Source organism: Betta splendens, chromosome 5 (genome assembly GCF_900634795.4).
Source record: "Betta splendens chromosome 5, fBetSpl5.4, whole genome shotgun sequence".
NCBI lineage: Eukaryota > Metazoa > Chordata > Actinopteri > Anabantiformes > Osphronemidae > Betta > Betta splendens.
The window spans coordinates 13,533,475-13,560,252 of NC_040885.2; the positions used below are offsets into that span (position 1 = coordinate 13,533,475).

At 43.9% G+C, this 26,778-nt stretch overlaps 1 protein-coding gene across 1 annotated transcript; it reads right to left on the reverse strand.

Annotated features, from left to right (window-relative positions):
• Positions 1–4,859: 4,859 nt before the first annotated feature.
• On the reverse strand, positions 4,860–26,586 carry pparg (peroxisome proliferator-activated receptor gamma). The gene is made up of 9 exons (XM_029151588.2): positions 26,435–26,586; positions 14,071–14,367; positions 13,711–13,877; positions 11,629–11,767; positions 8,839–9,038; positions 7,282–7,399; positions 6,823–7,007; positions 6,462–6,705; positions 4,860–6,099 (listed from the first exon to the last, which is right to left on the reverse strand). The coding sequence occupies exons 1-9, from the start codon at positions 26,487–26,489 to the stop codon at positions 5,852–5,854; spliced, it is 1,653 nt and encodes a 550-aa protein (XP_029007421.1). The 5' UTR covers positions 26,490–26,586; the 3' UTR covers positions 4,860–5,851.
• Between the last annotated feature and the right edge of the window lie 192 nt (positions 26,587–26,778).

Sequence of the window (26,778 nt, forward strand, 5' to 3'; positions counted from 1 at the left end):
ACAAGACAGCAGTATGGTTTGAGGCCATGTGGGTCATGTGACATAACAGTTGAAACCAGGTCACATTTGAGCCTACTGTGGTACCAAAGAGCATTAACCAGAAAATGAATGAGTGAGTCATGTAGGAATAAAATCCACCTGTCAAAGGTAATAGTGAGATGGGATTTAAGATCATCAATTAAAAGTTACACAATGACGGAAAAACAGGCTTGTGCTGATATTTAAAAATTACTGCAGTGGTTGCATCAGAGTTTTTTGCCACATAGATTCAAATCAAGATGAGTGGCTGCTTGGTTGGCTAATATCAGATCTGTGCAACACAATGGCACGAAACCAGTTGGCGTCTCCCCCTGCAGGCGTCTGACTGGAGAAGACGTAGCTTCAGCCAAAGTCGGATCAGCACCGCGGACGTCAGGTCTCAGTCAGTAAAATTTACAAATACCTTGTTATTGAACTCAGCTCACTTTAGTCATGGAAGCACAAGGATATTACACAAATGTGTATAATTCTATTGAAATTAGAGACACAGATCTGCCAGAGAAGAACTGGTCTTTAAAGAAAATCTAAATGACAGAGCAGCTGGAAGTAGCTCCCATTTCATCCGGCTGCTGTAGCTTTCCACTCAGGCTTTAATGAAAGGCATGAAAGAAGACAGTGAATGAATGAGTCATTAAGGACAAAAGAGAAACTGGCGGAGGTAAAGTGATGTGGGGTACTGTATACCAGCGCCTTACGCAACGTCTGGAAAACAAGCTCACGGTGACGTTTCAAATCACAAGAACATTTCTAGGTTGTTGCGACAGATTTCTTTTTCCACATACATTCAAATCAGGGTTATGAACTTTCTGCCCCGGTGACGTGCGGATGCAACTTGAGTGCATTTACCCGCAACCTTCACGTGGTTTTCTCTTTATTTACTTAGATGTGACAACACATCTGGATGTAAACGTATGAGATTTGTACAAAGTGTTTATCCCTGGCTCCTGTGCACTTTGATGCTGCACATTAAAGTACACAACACGCAGAGAAAGCAAACAAAGCCTTGTATAAACACTTACACAACACACGCTACACATCAATAAGCACATTGTTGAATAGTATTTCTCCATTTATTTTCCAATGGAAATAAAAATACTGTTCAAGTACACATGACACTAATAGATTATGTTTGATATTTTTATACTTAGTGTAGAAGTACTACATAAAAGCCTCCTTTCTGTTTTCTGGCTGGGTTGGACCTACATGGGTTTAAAAACATAAAGTGCCTTAATATAAATTCCTGAAGTGTTTTCTATATAAACACCAGACTAAACGGAACTAGTCTTTGTGGACAATATTTTGTGTTCCAGTGGCAGGTGTATCACTTCACGCCTGCACAAGGACACGCTCACACATATCAGGTATCACACACTGTGGTGGGAGTAGAATTCCTTTCACATACTAAAACAAAAGAGAATTTGAAAAAGAAATTGCTGCTGTTTCTTGAGGAGCTCAAACAAAAACAGAACTTCCGCTATCTGTGGACTTATCTCCGTGTGGATGGACGACAGCAGAAATATACTTTCTGAAAATTATTTGGCAGATTAGCGCAGGAATCTTGGCAGGAACCGGTCAGCAGAGACCGGCCGTAACAAAGTGAGGATATGCTGACTCGACATAAAGAACACATTTAATTACCATCATCATCAGCCATCCAAGAGGACCATCCGGGCCCAGCCAGAAACCCCCTACTGTCGTCTGCCAATTCAAAGGCTTATTTTTAGGGGCCAAACTTCTCCTTTGCGCAGCTACTTTCTCACGTTCTCTCAGCTGTTCCCTCAGCGCTTATGCCTGGCGTTCCCCTCTTTTCTCCCTGTCACACCTCACAGTCCTTGTATTTCTGATTATGCCTTTGATGTGCGTACAAAACCGTTCAGTGCTGTACATTGTGCAAGTTTACTTTGGCTTAGTTATCACAAGAAACTAAAATAGTACATTTAGTTCAGCTCACGCTTTATCCCAGCGTGAGCTGAAGCGCTACAACTGGATTTGTAGGTTGACTTTTTGCAAGTCATGATAGAAACTTGCTTGGTTTCTTTGACAGTCGTTAAATAAGTTTGGCTTCGTCATTGTGATGAAAACATCCAACTAAATGACCGACCAGCATAGACCAGGATCTATGCATCCATCCATCCATCCATCCATCCATCCATCCATCCATCCATCCATCCATCCATCCATCCATCCATCCATCCATCCATCCATCCATCCATCCATCCATCCATCCATCCATCCATCCATCCATCCATCCATCTATTCATTCATTGATCCATCTATGCATCCATCTATGCATCCATCCATCCATTCATTCATTCATTCATTCATTGATCCATCTATCCATCCATCCATCCATCCATCCATCCATCCATCCATCCATCCATCCATCCATCCATCCATCCATCCATCCATCCATCCATCCATCTATTCATTCATTGATCCATCTATGCATCCATCTATGCATCCATCTATGCATCCATCTATGCATCCATCCATCCATCCATCCATCCATCCATCCATCCATCCATCCATCCATCCATTTTTTGTATGAACATCTTAGTTTGCTTAGACACCGATTGAGGTTTTAATAAACAGCAAACCCAACAAATACCTCTTAAGAAAGCACTGAGCAACCTGTCGAACCAGGCTCAGATAAGAGAGACCTTCTGCCTCGCCCGGTTGGGGTGCAGCAGACAAAACTGTAGGTTCAGAGCGAGTAAGACATAAAGGAAGAGACAGAGTTAAGGTGAAACTTTTCGGTTTGGTTCTACTGTAAGAGTAAAGAGGACGTGTGCCTTCTGAACCTGAAGTAGGAGCTGGTTCCACAGGAGCACTGGCGTCAATGCTTTTCCCACAGGTCATCACAGCTGGAACAAAACTAACAACCAGGTGGAAACAATGCTGGTCAAAATGTTTCCAAACCAATCAGAAGATCAGGATAAATAAAAAGGGTAACGGGTCAATTCACTGGTTTTAAAACAATGGATCCACAAAGACCTGAAAGGAGAGGAAGAGGATGCAGAAGACGAGGTGGACAAAGGGATGGGTTTTTCCCCCCCACGGCCTGGTTGGGGACGTTGATAAGAATCTGTGCCCTGGCCCAGAGCAGAGACCACACTCTGAGGCACATTAAATGTGACGTGTGCAGCCGATGATATACAACAAAAAGCAAGTTTGAAAAATGAAGTTGCTCTGAAAGCAGCAGGAAACAGTGAAAATGGAGAAATCCATAGATGTTGAACTTAACCTAATGCTATGTGGAACTACAAGATAAAATATTTGTACTTCATTGATCATTGGGTAATTGCATTGCAAGCACAGAATTCAGGCAGTAAGTGGTGCCGTGGTGGGATTGAACCTGAGACGTATGGTATTCCAAGCAAATGCTCTACCCACTGAGCCACCAAGCAACCAAGTCATCAGATGTCTCAGGAGCACAGTTAGACCTAGGTTATAATGATTTTCTAAGATGCCAATTTGCATAATTAGGGTAATAGCTTTATATTCTGATGATTAGGGAATCCAGTGACTAAGCAGTTATCTGGAAACACTTGTAATCACCACGGAGCAGGGCTACAAAAGGCTAAAATACGTGTTTCTACTAAAGCCATTTGAAGCCAAGGTTGTAACAGAGATAATCAGCCGTTTTTGTTGTTAGAAATCATTTTAGACAGACACAATCATGTCGATTTGGACATTTTTCAGATAAGTCGTTGATAAGAAAGGTGACGATAACCAAAACTTCCTCCCCACCGCTAATTAATTGCCTGTGTTCGACCCATGCGTTTGCTGCTTCCATGGTCTCAACCAGTAAAAGGCTGCTCAGACAACGGGGCATTCTCTCTCTCACAGCGAGGGCGGTGACAAAGACAGAAAACGGATCACGCGATCAGGCTCGACCAGTTTCCAGCTCCGAAATCACAAGTCTTCGTAGTTTCAGTGTGCATATTTTCTTCTCCCCGTCAGCGTCCATGTCACCTGCACTACCTGCAGCGGCAGCGGAGCGTTGCTGCGAAGCACAGTGCACAGGCTGCACCGATGCGACACCGGCCACAGTTTCACTACTGGAGCTGTTTGCTGAGGCTTTACAAAAAGTCACAAACCGCGACGAGCTCTCATATTAGAATGTATCCAGTTACTCCAGTCTGCTACTCATTCTATAGAGAACCCTCACGGTGCAGTAGATACAGGCAGGATAATCTGCTGCCAAGATTTAAGGTCCAGTGACATATGCAGTCGAATTTACGGTGGGTTTTATGGAGCAAAGAGAATCGGCCTCATGAAGAAAACATGATGGTTTTGTGCAGGACCTTTAACTTTGCCAGATGAAAGCTCTGTGTAAATGAACCCATGCCATGTTGAGTTGACCTGACGTCTCAGTGGGCTAAAGTGTGATGTCCTGGGTTCGGCTCTGCCCCCGACCTTGTTGTCGCACGCGATCCCAGCTCTATCATGCCGGATCAGGGCTTTTTGTATGTGGAGCTGTTAAAAAATACAGAACAACAGGACTAAAGGTGCCATCCTCTAAAAAATAACCCTAAATAATCACTTCTCTGCATGTTTATAAAGTTTATATTGATTTTGAACAAACTCCCCTGCAAAGTTCAGTGGAGTTCAGATGTCGCAATCGTTCCAAGAGGGCGTGTATGTGTTTGGTAAGAGACGCGAACGACAGCTGATGTAATTGCTGCAAAACAGACTCCATGAGTTTGTGTGACTGGAAAACTTTCAGGGAGAAGACACTGTGTGCAAATGTTTTTACCTTTGACGGTGCGCACGCGCATGGGCACCCAGACGACCCCAAGGACGAGACGGACAACAAGTAAAAATACGAAAATACTTTAATACAACAAATCTCTGCTCTTTCTCCCATTAAACCAATCCTTCTGTCAGACACAGTAGACACTTAGATACAAAACAATTTCATTGTAAAAATTATTACCCAACCAGTTTATCAGAAGACAAACAACACAGTAATAGAAACAGGAAGCAAATCTATATTATACATTGCATATGTATAACATTTCTCTTTAATGACATTCATTGACATAAAAGATCAACATTTTCAGGCACAACATGGCGTATACTGTTTGACTTCTCTGACATCGTATTGACGCGGCTTTTGGCAGCATTCTCACAGTTTCTGCTGGTGAACGAGGCTAAAATATGTCACAGGCAATAATCTGATTCGCACAAAGCTGATGAGCGTAGGACCGCACCTGCACCCTGATGCAAAGACAAAAAAAAAAAAAAAAAAAAAAAAAAAAAAAAAAGCGCGTTCACGCGCTCGCGCAGGTATCGAAGCATGTACACGCGGCCGCTGCCCGTGGCGGCCGTGACGCGGCGCGGAGATGAGCTGCACACGCATACCTGTACTGCGCTTACGCGACGCGTGGCGCGCGGGATTCACAGTGACACGTTTCGCCCACGCGCACATGGCGCGCGCGCTCGCGGCGGCGGCGGCGGCGATCGAAAAGTCCCCCCCGCGCTCTTTCAGTAAGTCGCAGGCGCACGCCGTGATTGGCGCAAGATGCGGGAGTTCTGCGTTTTAGCTGGCAGCCGACTCATAGCAAAATGTCCAGGCTCAGCAGCGGCTGAATGACTGTGCACCACACGGCATTCACATGCTGCTGTCTAGACAAGATTCTGTCGCTCTTTCCTGGGTTTCTTATTTCCTTTCCTTCCCCATCTCTTTCTCAATTTCAGTCAGTCGGCCCATGTGGCTGCTCGCCTCCCTTTTCACAACACACAAGCCCCGTTTTAAAAATAGAACCTCTTTAGTTTTCGCTGTATTCTGGCCTCCTGCCGCCGAGCTCTAGTACAGGTCCTTCATGATCTCCTGCAGCAGTGGGTGCAGGCACATGTCCACCTCCGTCTTCTTCAGCAGCTGCATGAGGTGAACGTGGTCGGTGACGATCTGGCGCAGGTCCGTCATCTTCTGGAGCAGCTTGGCGAACAGCTGCACGGAGTCCGGGTGGCTCAGCTTGAGCTGGAGCTCCAGCGAGTGCAGCACCATCTCCTGGAGCTGCTCGATGGGCTTCACGTTCAGGAGGCCGGGCCGGTCTGTGGGGGGGGGGCAGTGAAGGCATCACTTACAGTGGGTCTGACGCTTGCTACGGCTTTTTACTAGTTCTACCAGTTTTACAGTGTAGTATTTAGAAACAGGTCTGCGTATCTCTGCTTCCAGCTATAATCGGACTTATTTAAGTTAATAATTGACTCAGATGTGATTCTAACCATCAGGTTCAAGGCCCGACCTTTATCAGCGAGTCACACACGAACCTGTGGTATTACGCTAACTAAGTATCCAAGTAAGGCAAAAATGATCTGCAGCTCTGGTTGGTTACACAGACAGTAAAAATATCAGCTTCTCAGAGTCGATGGTTAAGTTATTAGATCAAACTAGTTGTAAAAGCAGCTCTCACCTCCGCTGAGGATGATGACAGCCAGGAACAGCGCCATGTCACTGTCGTCCAGCTCCAGCGTGTTGAACTTAACGGCAAACTCAAACTTCGGCTCCATCATTTGACAGAACGGCTTCCTGAGACTCTTGAGGAACTCCCGTGTCATGAAGATCTGCCCGTAGGAGATCAGCGTCCCATCCTTGTTCATCAGAGGCGCCATCATGATGATCAGAACTTCTATCACGCCATATTTCAGCAAGGTTACCTGGGAAACGGTGAGGGAAACTTCAGTTAAACCTCAGTGTGAGAGAGGATTTGTTTTATGGCCCTATGATAATACACCAGATTATGACTGGACTGAATGGTCATTGCTGTAGCTCACCTGATCATTTAGATCTAGATCGATGAATCCGGGGATGCTCTTGGCGAACTCCGTCACCTCCCTCACGCCTTCCGCCGAGCGCGACTGACAGCTTTGGAAGAAGCGTAGCTCCACGGCGTCTACTGATACCTGCCTGCTAAGGCCACCCATTCCCAACATGCCACAGTCTGGACCCATGTGAACACCTGTAAAGGTGGGGATGACCTAAAATCAGTGTTTCACTTCCACAGAATGACAGGGTTATGTAACATTAGGACAGGGTAACAGTTACAAACATGCCAATGACGCCATCGAGTAAAGAATGTGACTCTGCATTACTGACCTTGGTTTAAAGATTACATTAAATGCACTGTGAAATACTGAACCAAACTAAACCTACAAAGCTTTATTATAATTTCTCGTCTACTTTATAGTGAAAAATACAGGAAATTCTTCTTTTCTGCAGTCATCACTACGAACCTCCTAGTCCAGCTGAAAGGACGGCAGCCTGCTGCTGGTGGTCCTGGATGGGCATCTGCCTGCAATTAATGAACTGCTCGCCTTCCATTAGAGACTTCATGTCATGTATGACAAAAGGCTGAGAGAGAGAGCGAGAGAAAGAGCGAGCGAGCAGGCAGAGAAGGGGAAAGCAGACAAACTGCGTGAGTTCACTCGGAAGGTCTTTCAAGGACACATGAGAAAAGACTGAGTCTTATGTTTTCAATATACTGTACTGGTCATAGATCATTCATCAGACATGCAAATACATGATACAGCAGCATGGTTTAGTGTAGCAAAAACATGTAGCAGCCTTAATAAATGAAAGAGATGATACCATATAACACAAACGTCAGACATCACAGTCATAACTGTGTAATAAAAAGGTACAATTATCAATAATTACCAACTATAACAAGTGTTAAACTCTCCTCTTCTTTTCCCTTATGATGCTGTGTATAGTGTTGCTGGAGGTTTTCTCATTATAATTAATAATAATTATAATTAATAACCAGCATTTACAGAAATGCAAATATTGTTCAACAGCTACTGTATCAGCGACCAATCCCTAAATTCCAAGCCGTTTCTGAAGGTTTGCGGCGGCGAAGCAAACAAGCGATGACTCCTTGCTATCGTTGTGTGACAGTCATAACAAGCGGACGGAAGAGATGCTGAGCAACCTTGACGCCATGTGACTTGAAACAGGCCAGCTGTGTCTGTGTTCAGCTATTACTCCCACTAAAAAAAGAGCATATGTTTCTACTTCTGCTCCATCAAACAAAAATATTCAGTCTGTCAGCATCTGCAGCAACATTTACTGAGACTGACTAAAAAAAAAGAGTGAAAAATATAATGGCAGCTAATTTAGACCATCATGTTTATTTTTAACTAATAGTTATTAAAAGCTTTTGTAAAACAAGATTACATGCTCAATTATGCTTATGTAACACCCGCAGTGTCACGTCTGCTTAAACTTTTATATATTAGTGATCTCAGAGGAGTTGCATTTTATTCATGCAGTATAAAACAAAAATAAGCTAATACAGCCAGATTTATATTTGCATCTTTCTAGGTTACTTTATTTTACTGTATATTATTGTTATAACTAATTCCTAATAAAGTTTTCACATCATCAGAGTGCTCACAAGCCACCTGATCGGGGTTTCACAGCTTGACCACTGCGTTCTGAGATGTTCTGTAACAGTCAAGACATGTAGAAACCTGCCGAGCCACTTTCCCCCACAGCGTGAAGCAACTGGTCCAGCAGCTCAGATCAGACAAGTACGCTGATGATACGGTTGATGTCTCCCTGGAATCCAGAGGCAACTGAAGCTAAATATTTCTACGTGCTACTGTAAATGTCAGTTCATGCTTTCACCTACTGTAACATTAAAGACTGATTCTCTGTGTGATGGACTCTTTAGGAGACGCTATGAGTTTACTGTAGCCAAATAGAGAACGTTTTTTTTAATTTTTGCAGTTCTGCTCCTGTGGCACAGACAAGTACAAGAGGAGTAGAGTGAGGGCAGCGCTGCTTACTGCGTTGTCTCCGGTCTTCCCAGAGAGAATGGCCCTGGCCTTGGCCTTGGTGAGGGGGAAGTATTTCAGATAGGCTTCGTACAGATGCCGAGCCAGAGTCCGCAGATCAGCTGCCTCTGGGTGCATGTGCTCCATGTCAGAAGAGAACTCCGCCAGCAGCTTCTCCTTCTCTGCCTGAGGCATTCGGCCAAAACGAATGGCTGGGAAGGAAAACAGAAGGAGCACGTACAGTAAGTAGACACATACATACATGCAGAGAAGCCTACAGTTCACAGCCAACCTGTTAAACGCCTCCTATCATTTCCCTGATAAATGACAGGAACACCTCGCTACTGAATACACAGGGAAAAGAACAAACAACATCAAATATGGAGCAATTCCGTTCAGACAGCTGAAATAAGTCTTTCAGATGTTGCACAAGAATACATTAGGGACCTTTACTTATCATTTCATAATCCCAGCTTTTAGTTTTGAAATTCATAAACAACACATTTCGTAATATCAACATATAAACAAACAATAGCTCGAAAACTTCCCAGTCTTAATTTTAAAATCCCATTAAATATAATTGTTTCTAAAACAGCTTGTATGGACACGTGACTCAGCTCATACCATCCATCACTGAAAGGGAAAATCCACTGACGAAACAGTGTTCGACATGTATGAGGTGTGTCTTATGAAGTATTTGCAAAGTTTATTTCATCATGTGGTTGAGTTTTCATTTCTAATAATGAGTTCATGGCTCACTGCACAACCTGATGGACTCCCATACTCCCTCTGCAGGTAACATTTGAACTGTACATTAACCCACCAATGAGCCAAGCAGGGTTTTCTATTTCAAACATTGATTCGTTTCGATGGGCTCTTCTCTTTTTAGGGGCACTGTGGTGAAAATGCTCCTCGTAATCTACCTGAAATTTGACGCCATGTTATGAAATAGCATGGCTTTCAAAACTGAAGACATCATCCTTACGCTGCAGCGTATATGTGATTGTGCAATGCTGACCGTGCACCTTAAGCAAACCAATACAAACTAAAGTAGCTCTACCACCAACTGGGCAACGGGCCCACAGCAGTGACACAGCATTATGGAGAAATCAGTAGCTGTGCACACAGAGGGAGACTGATAAAACTGAAACCCTCACCGGACACATTCAGAACCCACATCTCCAAAAGGAAGGGACATATTAGGAGAAGCTGAGTCTGAGGGGAGCAAGATGGTGGTAGAGTAGCAAGAGAGCAGAATCAGTCAACTAAACATGGTGCTGAGTAATAAATAACCTGTTTGAAAAAGACCAAAAAAAACCCTACAAATTCATTTTCTGAAAAAGACTGCTGTGAATGTTTGGTATGTGCTGTCTGACAGACAGTGCGTCAGTACACAGGGCCTTAAGGTCTCCACATCCAGCTCACGCTGCCAGTGCATGAATGAACTACAGAGCAGGTTTATTTACACAGAAGCTTTTAAGTGCACAGGCTTCATTGTAAAAACAGGGCTCATCGAGCCAATGCACCAAAGTACATCTGGGCAGACAAAATCTGACATGACTTCACTTGCTTCAAGTGAAGTTACTTTTGCAAACATTGCCCTTTGAGCCCAAGGTCAGACGTTCGTCACAAACGTACATTTGTGCCGTTTGTCAACATGAACATGCTGCACTATATTAAAAAGGAGAAGTTCTTAATTTGACAATGTTGCACAAGCTGATTTGCGGTGATGAATCTTTGCTTGTGTCAGACCTGCCCATCGTGGTTTTTCAGTTTGCAAAACGTTCAGAAATCACAAAAGGTCACGTATCAAAAGAGTGAAAGCTACTCGCTGACCCACCCTTACAGGTGTGACAAAGCTAACAAGAGTCAGGGAGCTGCCGGTCACACGCAATCTGCAGACGCCCACACAGGCATTAGCTCCACGCTGACGCTCAGCAGAGGAGGTGGAGTCTGGAAGTGATATGAAAAGGGCCACAGCTGGACCCAACGGATCAACAAAGGCCAACAAAGCAAAGCCATTCTGCAGGTGAACAGTAAAGGGTGAGGACCACATTGTTTCATAGAGAAGAAGGAGGATATTATCAAGCACGTGACCTCTGGAGATACCGTGATTCTGTATTAGGGAGCTTGTGCATTACTGCTGCTTGTACCTTGACTAATTCTACTCACAAATCAAGAAAACATGCAGATGCAGTTTGCTAATCTAAACAGCAGTTCATTGACTTCAGAAGCTCGTCTTCAGCTTCCAGTTTGACTTTTTAGCAAACGCAGGAGCACTGCTGCTGTTCGTTGCTCCAGTGCTGCCAGTATGAAACCTACAGAGGCCAGATACAGACAGAAACGAAGCCAGGTAGCATGAAAAAGCTTGGGGTGTTGGGGGTTTTTGACCACAGTCTTTAAGTCGCGCTGCCGCTGCCGTGGCAGGCGCATCCCCTGCACGAGTGATGGGAACTGAAACGTGAGCCAGCGCCTGCAATAGCGGCTGAAGACCACAGCAACTGGCAAGGTACGGGGCTGGGGTTCGCTGCTGCACACACCACCACCACACCTCCAAAACTAAATTGGCTGCTTTGTGGTGAAGCTGCATCTGCTGTTCTCAGAGGGCAACGCATGCAGAGAGGGGGAGTCTCACGAGGCCCGATTTCAAGAAGGAACTGCTTCTGCTAATTTACACTGATTATAAATGAGTATGAAGATTTGTTGTGTGAAGAACACACACACACACACACACACACACACACACACACACACACACACACACACACACACACACACACAGGCTCTGGGTGCTCGTCTTACCGTTGTGAGACATGCCGACGTTCAGGCACTTCTGGAAGCGGCAGTATTGGCATTTGTTGCGGGACTTTTTGTGAATGCGGCAGTGAAGATCGCAGTGATCGTAGACCAACTTTAATCTGATCGTGCGTCTGAAGAAACCCTACAAAAATAGAAAGAGACACTGAGAACAGTTGACAGTCCAGACATTTCCGCCACTCTGCTGCTAAATCAGCTGTTTCTCAACTAACTCTGCGCACGGCAGCACATGTATTATGTCTCTACTTTGTTTTCCCAAATCGCTCTCTTTTGACTGGAAAAATCAGGCAATTCAATTTTCAGTGTATAAATAACAAAATTCAGCAGATCCCACAGTTTTACATAATATTCTACTTCAATATCTGATTTGAGTTAGTTTGGTGAAGGACGTCTACCTAATAGATAAAGATTATACACAAGGCCCTTTCTAATCTGAGGAAGTCTTTTATAACAACAGCAACAGTATTTAAAATTAGCTTTGCGTTTCAGGCTGGTTGTTGTTTGATTTTTTCAACCTTAGGACCAACGGCGCCATAACACTCACTTATCTTGGCCATTAACGACACAATCATGGTCAAACTACCACCCGCTGACTTTTACACACAGTCACAGGTTTGTTGGTGGCTCTGACGAAAACTAACAGAACAGAATAGTTTAAGTTGCAGGAGATGTTATTAATAGAAGGAGGATGTTAAAAAGCGTCAACACTCCACCTCAATAAAGAATGTTTCTATTTTCAAACAATTAAAGTTTCTCAGTTTGGCATCGCCCACCACTCCTGTGAATCTCCCCTGAGACTTCGGCAGAACAATAAGCACTGTACCTTACCTTTATCCAGCCTCTAAACATATAGTGCGTTTTATGCTACGTGGACAGAAAACATGAACCTTTGTACGTTGTAACTGAGCCAACACGCAGCCCCGGCGGTGTCAGATGGGGGCTGATGCTCAGGGATGGAGCTGCTGGTTTTCCACCATGCATTCATCTCCCATTTAAAACGCCACCACAGAGCTAAGACGTGAACATGTGGCCTCGTGGAGGCGCCGGGGTCATTTATGTGTCTTAATAGCGCTAGGACGTAAATGCCCCCAAAAAAGGCAAATAGGGATTTGTTGACGATATCAGTGTTATAAAATGTATAAAACATTTCAGGATATCATATACTGTAAATATGTAATAGTGATAAGGTTTCAAACTTTAAAAAATTGTGACCTAGATACAGAAACTCAATGTCACCAGTTGGTTGTCTTTTCTTATACTTCAAAGACATACGGAACATATACAGAAACCTTTCATAGTAATTTGTCCAGAATCGTTTCAGGCCAGCAAAAACTTCTTGGAACCAAACAAGAATTTACCAGTAAAAATGCTGCAGCTTCAGGAAGTCTGGCTTGACATTGGAGGACAATGGCAGAATATATAGCGCTTCTTCTTATAATGTCTCAATATTTCAAAGAAAGTGGAAATATATATGAAACTTCCCCCACACTCTATTAGTTATTTATACTCTCTATAGACAGACAAGGCTGAGTTTAAGGGGTTGGCTCTCTGTCTGCAGAAACACAAGCCTTTGTTGAGCCCTCGCAAAGTGGAAAATACATGGTGCCTGTGGTTAGAGTGACAGACATCAAAAGGATGAAAAAAAAATGCACACTTCTCTCCATGCATTATAGAATTATTTATTCCACCAACATGTTTCACCTAAGAGTGACACACGGTGACAGAAAAAGAAAGACTGGCAGAGGAACAAAAGTGCGATTCGTGGTAAAAATCGCTACACCCATCACCATTTCCTGACATGACTCGTAGATGATATGACTGTCAATTTCTTCTTAGCACTGCTTCGCAGCGTTAGCTCAGCATTTGTGTGTGCTTACCAAATACCTGCTTTCTTTTTTAAGCGATAACATTTTTAAATTCCTTTCTCATTCATTTTCAAATGAATGAGAAAGTCATGTGTAATAATAATTAAATCCTCTACCTACAACCCTGCTCTGCTGTTTTGAAACCTCTAGTGTGTTTATACGTCCTGGTTTCATCTTCACTCGTGATGCCTTTCAGTCTCACCTTACAGCCCTCGCAGGCATGAACGCCATAGTGAAACCCAGAGGCTTTGTCCCCACACACGCGACACTCGATGTTGAGAGCGGTCGCCGACGCGTCGTCCGGCAGCTTCGAGAACACTGGACTGTCGTAGTACTGGGGAGGCGACTCCGGCTCCAGCTTGATAGAACCTGGGTTGAGAGAATCCATCAAACTGGCAGACAGACAGAGAGCTAAAAGGTCTCACAGTGCGTCTACGTTAAGAGTATTTAACTAGTATTCAGTTTGACTCTCCTCTTAATGTGGTTTGTTCTGCAGAAGAGAACGTTCTGCAAGTGAATAGTGCAGTAAAAAAGCCTAGATAGTAACTCAGACTGAACTTACTGTGCGTGTGCAACTCCGTCCTGTAGTTCTGCACATTGGTGTAATCCATGTTGGTCAGGTGCTCGTCAGTCTGCGGCGGACTGGGGTCATAGGCCACGCGAGCGGAAGAGATGGCGGATACAAGCGGGGGAGACAGGGAGGACGGGACGGACGAGGAGGAGATGGAGGCGTAGTCCAACGTGGCCAAATGCTTCATGTCCAGGGAGTGGGAGCTGTCGTCCAGCTCCGGCAGGTCCACCGTGTTCAGGCTGAAGCCGACGGGCCAGGCAAGGAGCTGCTGGGTGTCCACCATGTCTACTGCAGAGAGAGACCAAGCGGTGACGCGTTAGCTGACGCCATGAGCCCTGTTGACTGAGTGTGGCCTTGTTAAAGGAAAACATGGCTAGAAAAAAAAGCAGAGGGCGGCGGGACGTTAAAACAGCAGCGAAGGACAAAAGGCAAGACTCAGAAAAAGAGAAAACACAAACGGCTACATGCACCGTTATACACAACTACTGTTGGTTCACAGCAGCCTAAAGCATAAACACAAGTCCTCCATCCAAAAGGCCGGTCCCTGCAGTGGGGCTGTTATCTAGTAAACAGGGAGGCAGATCGTGTCACAGGGAGTACAAGACGAACTCTGGCACGCGGGAACGTCTCTCTCGCTCCAAACACTGTCTTCCTCTGTTGCTGTTTGGGCGACTTCGCTGTGCGATTGCCCAACCAAAGGACACGGGACGCAGGGCTGTTTGAGCATCTGTCTGAAGCCAAGGATGTAGAACCTCAATTTGTGACGAATCTGTGAATGTGTCACCGGTGAAAGCGGCGCGTGGTGGGATGGAATAAAGAACCGGGCTAATATTCCACGTCAGGAGCCCTGGGTTTAAAGACACGTCTTCAGGTTCAAACTCATTTAAACCCCCTGAAACGTCCACGGTAGACTTAATCATTTCTGAAAGCTGTCCTTTTTAGCTAATATATAGCACCTGACTTTATTTATAACCAATTAGCTGCACTAGTAAATATTCAGGAGCAGAAGATGGAACGATGGTTAAACGTTTACATAAATATGACCTAATAATGCTGGGACACGTGTGGTTGCTTGGCGTCTAAAACACCAAATTCACAGCGTGTGCTAGTCACTGTAGCGTATAATTAGAAACTGTTAATTTTATATCAGCATTTAACTGTGACAGACTACTTCAGGTCAGAATATAAAATGATCTGTTCAAAGTTAAGTACTCAATGAATAATAGCCTTGAATATACAAAGGCACGATGTGGCACAATGTAGTTGGTGTCACACTGATTGCTATAAAATTATATTATAATCCATTATAAGAGGTGAAGTCACAAAAGTCGCCTTCAGGTTAACGAAATCACAAGCGCAACCATTTTGGCACATTGTGAGCATTATAACACATTCGTAGCACACAGGTCTAGACATGGAGCTCTGTGGCTTCGCTGACAGTCCAAACTCAAATAGACAGACATTGGAGGAGAGAAGTCAGCTGAGAAGACCAAAGTCCAGCTCCATGTGGTTACTGCAGGCCACAAACCACATGAAAAAAGTTTGCAAGGCCCATGAGGTCATTCATATGTAACACGTATCAACGTTTTTAAGGATGTACAGTATTTATGGCAATTGTCAAAGTGCCATTTATAAGCTACAGGTGCTACACAATGAGTAACATGGTTGGGCCAGTTTGACACACAACACGTGGTATTAAAGATAATAGTGATCAGAGTATTTGTTGGGGCTGAGCTGGGAGCTGTCGTAACCGCAAAGTGGTTTACTGGTTTAAGTTAAGTTTCAGACTTCAGATATCAGTGACTGGATGCATCACAGGTAACGTTTCACAATTGTTTTACTTATACAATATATACAATTTTATACGTCCGCTGAGGAAAGCACTGGTCAATTTGTCTTCTCAAGAATGATTACAGGAAATTACAACATTTAGTTTTCCCACACTTTCTTTCTTTTTTTAAGAGGGAGGAAGCCAGGCTTGAATTCTGACCTTGATTACTTCAACTAGAAGCGCTGAAAAGGAAAAGACAGACGAGCGACAGTTTGTAAGTAATAAATAGAGCACAGTCTGTTCGCTGAGCCATCTGGACGGACACCGAACCTCAAAATAAACCTCCACTAATCACTGTTGAATGTGTGACTTGGAAAAAAAAAGTGTATCAAAGAATGCAATGAATTATGCAACAGGACAAAACTAAAATAGCAACACGGTGGCACAGCAGCACCAGGTATAAAAATGGCTTGAAATGCGTCCAAATTACTCTGCAAAACATCCCCGCGGAACAAACATCCTCCTCACAGCTACTTATCGTTTCCTTTTACTCGATCGGAATGTGGCAGGGGCTCGGAGGGGGATCCACTTCAAATGCGCATTGTGACATTGTCTTGGGGGAGAGAGAAAGTGTGCGCGGCTACCGGCCACAGCCTCCAGCGCCTTGGAAGCCGCTGCAGGGGAAAATGCTGACTATTAATAACCAAACATTCCTATTTTTCCCCCCATTGGCTGGATGTGCGCCAGCCAATCGAAGCCTGCGTCAGACGGAGTCAGAGTCGAACAGGAGAGAGCGACGGAGAAGAAAAGGAAGGCAGCTGCAGCGCGTCAGTTAAACCATGGCGTTAAATCATGTCCCAATTGATGGCGAAAACAAGTTCACACTGTAACTACTCTCCCAGGGAATTCACCGAAGCGCCGCAGTACAAACCCGGCTGAAGTTAACATGTTTGTATCTGTGAGCACTGTATGGGCAAACAACCTGTCAGACATCACAAAAAGTGACAGATGACTAGCTAGGATTATGTGGTGTGTGTGTGTGTGTGTGGGAGCACGTGCGTGACAATGGGGCTGGTGTCTCCTGCCAGTTCTCAGATTTCCACATGTGAGAACTCGTCTTCCAGGTAGGAGTTCTGCGTGTAGGAGTGCTTTCTACCAGCTATCGCCTCGGTCGTGACATAATAAGCAAAGCCCAACGGCAAACTGGCAAGCAGGTCTGGCAAGATACTGTAACTGTACAGGCCCCACATACAGCAAGGTCCATGAAGAATCCAGTCATTAAGACAGGAACAAGTACGACTGAAACGACTGAATAGTGGATACAATTCAAAATGATACGTTAGCTTCCGAGGATGGTGATTCACACAGCCTGACACTAGTTGTTGTGGGGAAAGACATGAAATCTCAAGCGCAGAGATGTGAAATCTGCACTTCGGGGCCAAAATTGCAAAATGAAAGAAATATTCTCAATGTGCACAACATTTCCTCACAACGATGAGCTGTCCATGATTCGGTCCAAGACGGATGAAAGCAAAGGCTGAAGATCAGATTACTGCACAACAGTGGCAACGATCATGCTCCTGAATTGGAAAGTGGACGTCTGAGGAGGAATAATGTGAAATAAAAAAAAAATAGTAAAATGCAATGCAAGAAAAATCTGCAAAAAAGGAACGCAAAAAGCCCAAAGTAAGGAGACACTGGAGTCTGAGGGGGATCTGGTGTGGTCACGTCTCTGCAGGCTGTGGAAGAGGTGGACACAGAGGCTGTTCTGTTAAAGAGGAAGGGCAGAATCTGTCCTGCTGCACGAACATTAACATGACAAACTAAAAGATGGACACGGTACACACAAAGTACATACACAGTATGAAGTTTTTAATTAACAGTGAAGTAAATCACAAGAAGCCAACTATAAATAAATGTCCTCCCTACTTGACTAAACACTTAATTTGGCTGAGTCTAGCACTTAGCACCTTTCTGGTCTTGACAGCTGTGGGCTGAATGGTGGTTGACTGCGTTCTGCAGGCTCTTATCACACTCGCCTTCAGTGTACGTGTGTGTGCGACTGTGTGAGTGTGTGTGCGTGCGTGTGCGGCAGAGAGGGAGAAAGTTGGTGTTCAGCTCTGTGACTTCCTGACCTCTTCATGTAAAACAGCATGCGGTTCAGAGTCAGTGACTAAAACAAAGACATGCCTGGCTGCGTGTCTGCTGCACACGCCTGCTTCTCGCCTGACGGCTCGGGCCTCAAACTGCGGGCCACTGGCAGAGTGACCCGCTCGCCGCGATTTACTTGTAACTCCTTTGAACTCATTTGGATTTCTAAAATCAGACAGCGAAGCGGCGCAAGGTGTCACACGTCAGTAACAGGATATCAAAGGTTGCTTCTTATACAAAACACTGAGGAAGCTTCCTTTCTGCGCCACTCTTCAGGAAATTGGCACTTATTTTGTATTTGAGTGGTACGAAGCCACTATGGGTAACGTTACCTGCATGGGCCTTCCCCTCCTGCACCTACATCATCACACACAAGCACACGATTAATGGAAAACCGAGTGTACACAGAGTGTCAGCCAGAGGTCCGGACTGTCCTCTCGCCAGAAACGAGAGTCTCCTTGTGTCTGTCAACCCACCAGCTTGGTATGTACTGAGTTTAGTCATGAGACTTCAAAGTGAGAGGTTAAAAACCACAATCTCTGTCTGCTTGGCAGAGTTCTGAGTCAAACAGAACCCAGACAATCACTGTGATCGTTGTTAGGATTTTTTTTATTTTTGTCTGATGTTTGAATTTCAACTTCCAGAGACTGGAAAGTGGGGCACGGCACATCAGGTCAACCCATGGTCAGACTGAAGCAGAGGCAGCACAGCGAGCACACACACGAGTGCTGCACCTGCATGAAAATCGGGACAATTATGTGCGTAGAATGTTATTTCGTTATTTCGCTTAAGCATGTTGAATTCTAATGCGGTTTGCGCATTTACGCAAGAACAGACAATAAAAGAATGAAGCCTGAATATGAACCTGCCACACGTGACCTAGTTACACACGTTACCTTTGTGCATTTAGCCAAGTTGGGGGAAAAAGCCCGAGAGAAATTCAGCAAGTTTTCGAGACACCGGTGCTCCAAATATCTCAACAGCGATCTTCCACACAAACCCAAGAAAGCGTATGCACTGGCAAACAGTCTGAGAGGAGATATCTGTGTAGGAAACCAATTGGTTTACCTACTGTACAGCACCGTGATAAGCACTGGTGACTTCCAGTGGTTCCACCGGTGTGAGCGCCGCGGCCGCTCAGCTCCAGCATCCATTCACACACACGCCGGACACCAGGCCTTACTCACCCTCTCTCCTGCTGCAGCTCAGCGCTCCCGTCAGCGCGTTGACCAGCAGTCAAGTGACGGGAGAAGACAATTTCTGTTCATGTGGTCATGCTTTTTCCTCAGGAAGTGATGACCAATAGAAAGGGAACTACACACACACACACCAACACATATTCTCTCTCTGTGACAGAGTCTGGGCTCAGCAGAAGTTCAGACAGCTAAGTGTCATGTGGTCCCAGTGCGTCTGGGCGCGTTTCTTTAATTCCTTTTTTTTTTAATATATATTTGTGTAGGTCCCTTAGTGATTCTACATTATCTACCTTTGCATGCGCAACCCTGCATATAAAGATGTTTTCTCCTCCTCCTCCTGTGTTAGTGCTGCAGTGTGTGTGTGTGTGTGTGTGTGTGTGTGCGTGTGTGTGTGTGAGGTGGTAGACATCAGATGCAGATGACTTCCTGTTGCTTCACTCTGAAAGGCAACATCATCATGCCTCTCTGGTTGCACTTCTCTACCTCCGCTCAGTCGCTGAGAGACACACTCACTTCTGCCTCCTAATGCAATAGCAACAAAATAAAAGACCAGTGCTTTAAATTAATAAAGTTAATAAAGTTCATTCTTCAGCCAGGCAGCGGAAGCCCATGTCTATTTTGTGCATATGTGTGTATAATGTGTATGAAGAGTTAATATATTTGAAGAGTTTTTTATTTAATAATATAAATGTTGTGTGTGTGTGTGTGTGTGTATATATATATACATACATATATATATACACACATACAGTATATACACACACACACACACACACACACACACACACACACACACACACACACACACACACACACACACACACACACACACACACACACATATATATATATATATACACATATATACACACACACACACACACAACATTTATATTATTAAATAAAAAACTCTTTAAGCTTTATTTACAACTAGCTACAACTCCATTAAATGCAGAGTACTGCAGTGCGCACAGATTCCCAGACCGAACAAGAGAGAAGTGGTTTCTTCTTATTGACAGTGACACAAGTTACGTGACTAGACAGATGCGGGGTTTACCAAATTACACTGCAAATGTTATGTAACGAAAAGCAGCCCTGAAAAGGCTTTTAAGTCAAAAACAATGAAACAACTATCAGAGAGGTGAGATGATCGGAACGTCAGAGGCGCTGAGCGTTTGCTACCCACAATCATTCCCACACAGCTACAGTAGACAAGCAGGGTCAAGTAGCTTTCACTACCCCACTCCCTCACCACAGGTGTGCACTAGAACAATAGCCCATCCTTCAAACAATACGAAGCCAGTTCTGAGAAACAGAATCTAGCAAAGAAAAATATCCGTTCTTTGAACGATAAAAGTTTTTAGATTTGGAGAATAGCTATAATGAGACTGCTGCTGTGCATTTGATACCATGAATGGAACCGATTTGACCTATACTGACTAACAACATCTGAATATATTGTTCACACGGGTAGAGACCACGCAAATGTTCATCTAAACGTTTACACCAGGTGTCTGTCCACACCATGACAGCTCCACCACTGTGTTTAACAGCTAAAAAACCTCAGGTGCAAGTTGAAACTACATCTAAAAAAACTGCGAAAAAAAACCCTCATCACTCAATAGTTTTTCCGTCCATCAAGAGTTTCTGTTCAGCAGTTATGCACTGAGGTTTGTTGCATTGTGAAACTAAGACTGCACCAAAGACTAAGCAATATTATAGATGAGATTCCGACTTCCAGACCAACATCCAGTTATCTGGATGAGAGTCTTTCAGACACTTACTTGCGCAGATGTAAGAGTTCACCTCAGGCGTGAGCAACTAGGGCTGTGCTCACACTGAAGGGTGCATTAATAGCAGCAGACATTGTGGTTGTTCAAAACTCAACAAATAAGATGGTTCATCTCTGTGCGTCTATACTTGACTTCATGAAGTCAATTAGGGACTGGCTGTAATAGAACTGCCTGCCAGTCAAAAGACACGCACACACGCACACACGCTGATGCTCAGGATGTGTTCTACATGCTGTCACTATTATAATGTGGAACGTGACGTGGGCGTTGTGGAGGACGAAGAGTCTGAACTCTCTGGGCGTCTGTAAAGAACCAGAACATTGACATTTAAAAACACAGACTGTGGTGCCTACACCTGCCCGTTCCATACAGGTGAACAGGTCACAATGAGAGCGAGAGAGAGCAAGAACAAAAAGAGGGAGCCTCACATGTACAATATATCACTGTGTTTCAGGTCCATATGAAGCTCTCTGGGAATCTGCAGTTTTCACAATAATCTAAGGACATGAACTTTCCTCTAATTCCTTTAAATAGTTATGAGTTAATGGCTGATGAGTCCCTTGAGGCGAAAAGCTTCCTCACTGGATAAGGGAAGGAGTGGTGCTTGCTGTCAAGGCCTAACACACACACACACACACACACACACACACACACACACACACACACACACACACACACACACACACACACACACACACACACACACACACACACACACACACACACACACACACACACACACACACACACACACACACACACACACACACACACACACACACACACACACACACACACACACACACACACACACACACACACACACACACACACACGTGTAAATGGCATTCATTAGGCTTAAAAACACATGGTATGAGGACACATGTATGCACAGCATAAACAAAGCACTCCTTCCATTTATGACAAGTCAAACACACCTCTGAGCCTGAGAGGTGCCGGTCTGAATGCAGGGCACAGGGGTTAGAAAGGGTGGAGAGGGACGAGGAGGATCAATTCAAGAAAGGAAGGCAGACCCTGAAGTAAACAACCATTCAATTGTCACTTATGCTGACGTCACACAGGTTGATGATCATTGTGATGTGTGTGATCTCAGCTGTGGGAGTTGTGGGAGAAATCACAGAGGTGATAAAGGCTTCAAACTACATTTGTGTTTTGACAAACACAGGGAGTGAGAGGAGGGTACAATGTAGGAAGGGTCATGCCCTGTTCCTCGAAGTGGAGAGGAAAGGACGGGAGTGTGCGCCTGTCAGCCGCCGTTTAGCTGGACAATAACAAAACAACACAAGACGTGGGTCTCTTTCACAGAATGGGCCGTAAATAAAAGTGTGCTGGGAAAGGTGAACGCAGAAGAAGTGGACATACGTAGAACTGCATGAGAAAAGGAAGCTGCACGGAAATGAGTAAAAGAAAAGTCAGGCTTGGTTCAACAATTGACCGTTCACTAACCCCCTCACCTAAACTGGCTGTGCGGTCTAAGGTGTTAAGTGGAACAACAGGCCTGTGAAATGGTAGCATGACTGGGTGCCGAAGCTAATGTCCTGTATTAGTTTAACTCCCAACTTTCTGATAATACAGGTTGTGCAGAAACACATTCAGGATCCTGAATCACAGAGGAGCCAATAACATTATAAAACATAAAGGAAAGTCCCACAGTGGGGAAATTCATTATTACCCATCCCCCTTGGGGGAACATTGAGCTGCGCCATGAGCGGCGCTCGGGGAGCTAGCGTGAAGTGTCTTGCTCAGGGACACACCTGATGCCGAGGCAGGGGATTGAACCACAGACCTTTTGCCTTTCAAGCCGACAGAATAAAAAATGCTAAGTTTGTCCCCAGCATGGGTCCAGTTAGCTGAGGGGTCATCCATTCGGATGCTGGAGCCTCTCCCAGCTTCGATTGGGCGGGAAGGGGCACACCCTGCAATCCATCACAGAGACAGACACACCTATGGACGTTTTACAGTCACCACTTAACTTGCCTGCATGGCCTTGAAGGGTAGGACGCGGGAAGCATACGTGTTTCACACAGAAAAACACCTGGGCGACACCGGAACTTGACCGCAGGAGCCTGATGTCATGTGCCGAAGGTGTGACAAAAAAAAAAAAAAAAAAAAAAAAAGAATAGTTTTCTCTGTCATAAGTTGCGACTAACTCTTCACTCACTTTTCTGTATGGGTTTACTTGGATTATACAGTTTAGGCATAACATTTATCCAAATATCCATTAAGTGTATATTTAATTCAATAACAAGTTCAGTACTGAATCTGTCCCAGAGTCACTTGTTTGCAGTTTCTTCAGTGATATCATTACAAGAGCAAGGGCAACTGAAAATAGAAAAATGGAAGGAGGGAGTGTGGTTCATGGTTTTTGTTCCCTTTAATATTGCCAATGTCCTTTGGCATTTTATAATTAGCCAATTTTATCGTGAGGGGGCAGATTAATCATCATACATCATCCCAGTAAGACCTGAACTTGCGCAGTGCTAGATCTATGAAGCGATGGAGAACCTTGTACACATAAAGTCTGAGTCAGTCTTAAGCTCCCACTAGACACCGAGGCTTTGACCTGAGGAGCTGCTGCTTGCTCCCACATCTTTCTAAAGGGAAAATGGGACAAAGGTTGCTGGATGTCCCTACTGTCTGTTGAATAATATTTATGTTAAAGTGCACAGGCAAAAAATACTTAGAAGAGTAGTTTATTCATGAACGCGCTGGGTAGGATGCGCCACGAGGTGGTAAACTGAAGTAATGTCCAGCGATTCTCTTTATGCCCACAGTCTCTTCAAATAAAGCTTCACGTTCAACCTTATTACAGCAAAATTTTAGATAATGACTGGTATTTATATTATATGTATTCTGGATTGGCCACGTTAATTTCTAAAAGTTAATGGTCTTACAAAACAAGATTCCACCGTTTCACTTATGTTTACATTCTCTTACGCTTCACGGCTGATTTCCTTTATGAATAAAGCTGGTTTACGGAGACTAAGACATTCACACCTCAGATAATCAGTTACCGGTTTCTCATTACCCATCAGGAACAAAGCAGCACGGCATCAAGCTTAAAGGCTCAGGTTGTAATGAATAGATTTCAATCGTTGTATGTTATTTATAATTGTATTTTCAACAATCTAAAGCAAGCTGAGAGGTGATACTAAAAACAATATTCAAGACTTTGTTGCATTAACTTACTAGTAAAAGCAGCAAAAGGAAACGGTAACGAACACAGAACTACGCAGCAATCGCGCCAAAAACAGCAACGTTCAGTTTGTGCGGTGTGCAACTTGTTACTTATTATACAGCAAGTGTGAACCAGAGTGAATAATAGAGAAATAGTGTTTTTTTCCATTCAAATCAGTAAGTGTAGACATGGCCAGGGGGCTGTTAAGAACTGACACTCAAATGAGCTTTTACCAAATAGATCACAAACGAGAACTCTCTATGGTGAGTGTGACTCGCTTCCGTGTTGCGTTGATGTAACATCAACGTTTATTTCTAAAACCAATTTAAACTAATAGGTGTATAGACTTGTTTACAGCTACAATCTTAAAGGTTGGAAAGCAAAATCCAGGAAGAGAATGCAGAATGGCAGTTAGAGAATACTGTGGTTCAACACAATGCAACAGGCATAAAATAAAAGAAATCACTAGGGCTGAAATGTGCATAAACCTGCTTCTCTGCTGTCGAAAGAAATCTGATGGCAGCTCACACTGCTGCTATAAGTAGACAGTAAATTGTGAAATTGTTGGCTTTGAAGTTAATAATTACACCTTATTAAAAAAAAGTTTGATGACCTTCAGGGTAATTTGTGTCAGTGTGGTCTCATGTCATCTGAAATACGCAAGCATTCATAATATCAGTAGAAGCTTGAGTTATAGTGAATAAGCCAGGATGTTGGTGGTGTGGAGGCAACCAGTGGTTGATTCTGTGGGTTAAAACAAATCTAAGCTATCTGTTTATTCATGATACAAATGCACACAAGATTTTCCTTCTTTTCATTCAGTGATTGTTGTAGCTTCAGCTACAGAACTTTAACACCACTGCAAACAACTGCACAGGACACTGACAACTGCTCCTTCTACAAAAGCTAATATGAATTGTAGCGCAGTTCAATAGAAGGATCAATGTCTTTTATCAAACAGAACTTTACGAGGAAGAATGTTGTCTACGGAGTTAAATACGGCGTTCAGGCCACGTGAGCGACAACATAAACATAGCACGGTATCTTCAGACACTCCTTTCATTTATGACAACAGAACAAAGTCCAAATTGATTTTGTCATTCACATACAGACATGCATACACACCTCGCTCTTCAGGAATTATATAACAAGATAAATGATTCTCTGCCTTGTGCTGCAAAAAAAAAACAGTCAGTCAGACAGAGTTTGAGCAGCTGAGGCAGAGCAGCCTTAAAGGATTAAACTTCATTTAGTTGCATAATAGAGTTGCTAGATTAGACACCGAAGAGATGGGAAACACAAATATAATAAACTATAATGTTATCACATTAACACAAAAGTGAAAGGACATTAAAAGAAACATAATATGATGTTAATAGAAAGAAGCACTGTTATCAGAGGCAGTGTTTACTTCAGACACTAACAGGGACTATTTCCCATCCACAGATTAATCATACCTACTAATCCTCCTTTACAATAGTAATGTGACCTCACTGAGGATTCTCTAATCCTTTCCGAAAAGTGTCAAATATTTTTAGAAATGAGATTCTTAGAAGTCACAATGCTCTTAAACAAACAAACAAAGAAACAAACAAAGAAAGAAAACATTAAGCTATTTTTTTTCACATTTGCTGCAGATGACATAAGCCTGCACATAGATATCTGATCTTGGACAGCAACAGGTTTCACTAATATCAATTCACTACTGATCTGAGGGCATCAGTCCTTGATCTCAAGGAAGATATGGAGGATGTCTGTCAGAACTCTCGTCAACACGTAAACAACACGTTTGGACTGACTAAAGACAGCTGAGCTAGGATCAGGCAGAAAAACGTTTAGGTTAAATTACGTTCCAAAAAAAAAAACATGAGTACTTCCTTGAATGACCTCATTACAATACACAATATTAGACAGGTAACTGAGATCGCTGTGTGTTGTAATAGGCACAAAATCTGCGTAATTTCAATGCAGCAAAGCTCAGCAAGAAATCAGTGTTGGTGCCTGAGCCTGTGTCCACATTACTGCTGAGTCACGGCCATAATTTACTCCATTTGCAAAACCCATAACTAAGTCAACACCTGAAATTCCTTACATGACACGCGGGCCACATACATCAACGACTTATCTAGAAAACACGCGGGCCGCTTTTCTTTATTCGTGCAGACGTATCTCCCGGAGTCACTACGCAGGACTGCTCACCATTAAAGACCTAGATGGAGCGAGACGTAGAGAGTGCTGCACTCACCTGAGACGCCGTCACAACAGTTGTGATAATTAAAATCACTGCCTGGTGTTTGCATGTCAAACTCACACTGACACCGTGGCCCGCAGACACACTATGGCCCAACACCTGCGCGTGTGCTGGTTGTGAGTCCTCTGACCGCACCCCCACGACCATCACCACCCCCATCGCCACGCGCCGTGTCCACCTTCACAGCGCAGTACTCCACGTCCGCCAGTGTCAGTCCTTATTTACAGGAGCTGAGCTCGTATCCTATTTAAATGCTTTTAAACACACTTTTAACGTGAACTATGTTTTTGTTTACTATAACGACTGGTTTGTAAATATAACTATTATTATTATTATCG

What these genes read in the sequence shown, in the direction of transcription:
- pparg (XM_029151588.2), bottom strand. Translation starts at nt 26,489, where the DNA reads ATGCAAACACCAGGCAGTGATTTTAATTATCACAACTGTTGTGACGGC. An exon ending in CTGTTGTGACGGCGTCTCAG is followed by an intron (nt 14,368 to 26,434) that starts GTGAGTGCAGCA and finishes CTCTCTCTGCAG; the next exon opens with TAGACATGGTGGACACCCAG. An exon ending in CGTCGGCATGTCTCACAACG is followed by an intron (nt 9,039 to 11,628) that starts GTAAGACGAGCA and finishes TTTCCTTCCCAG; the next exon opens with CCATTCGTTTTGGCCGAATG.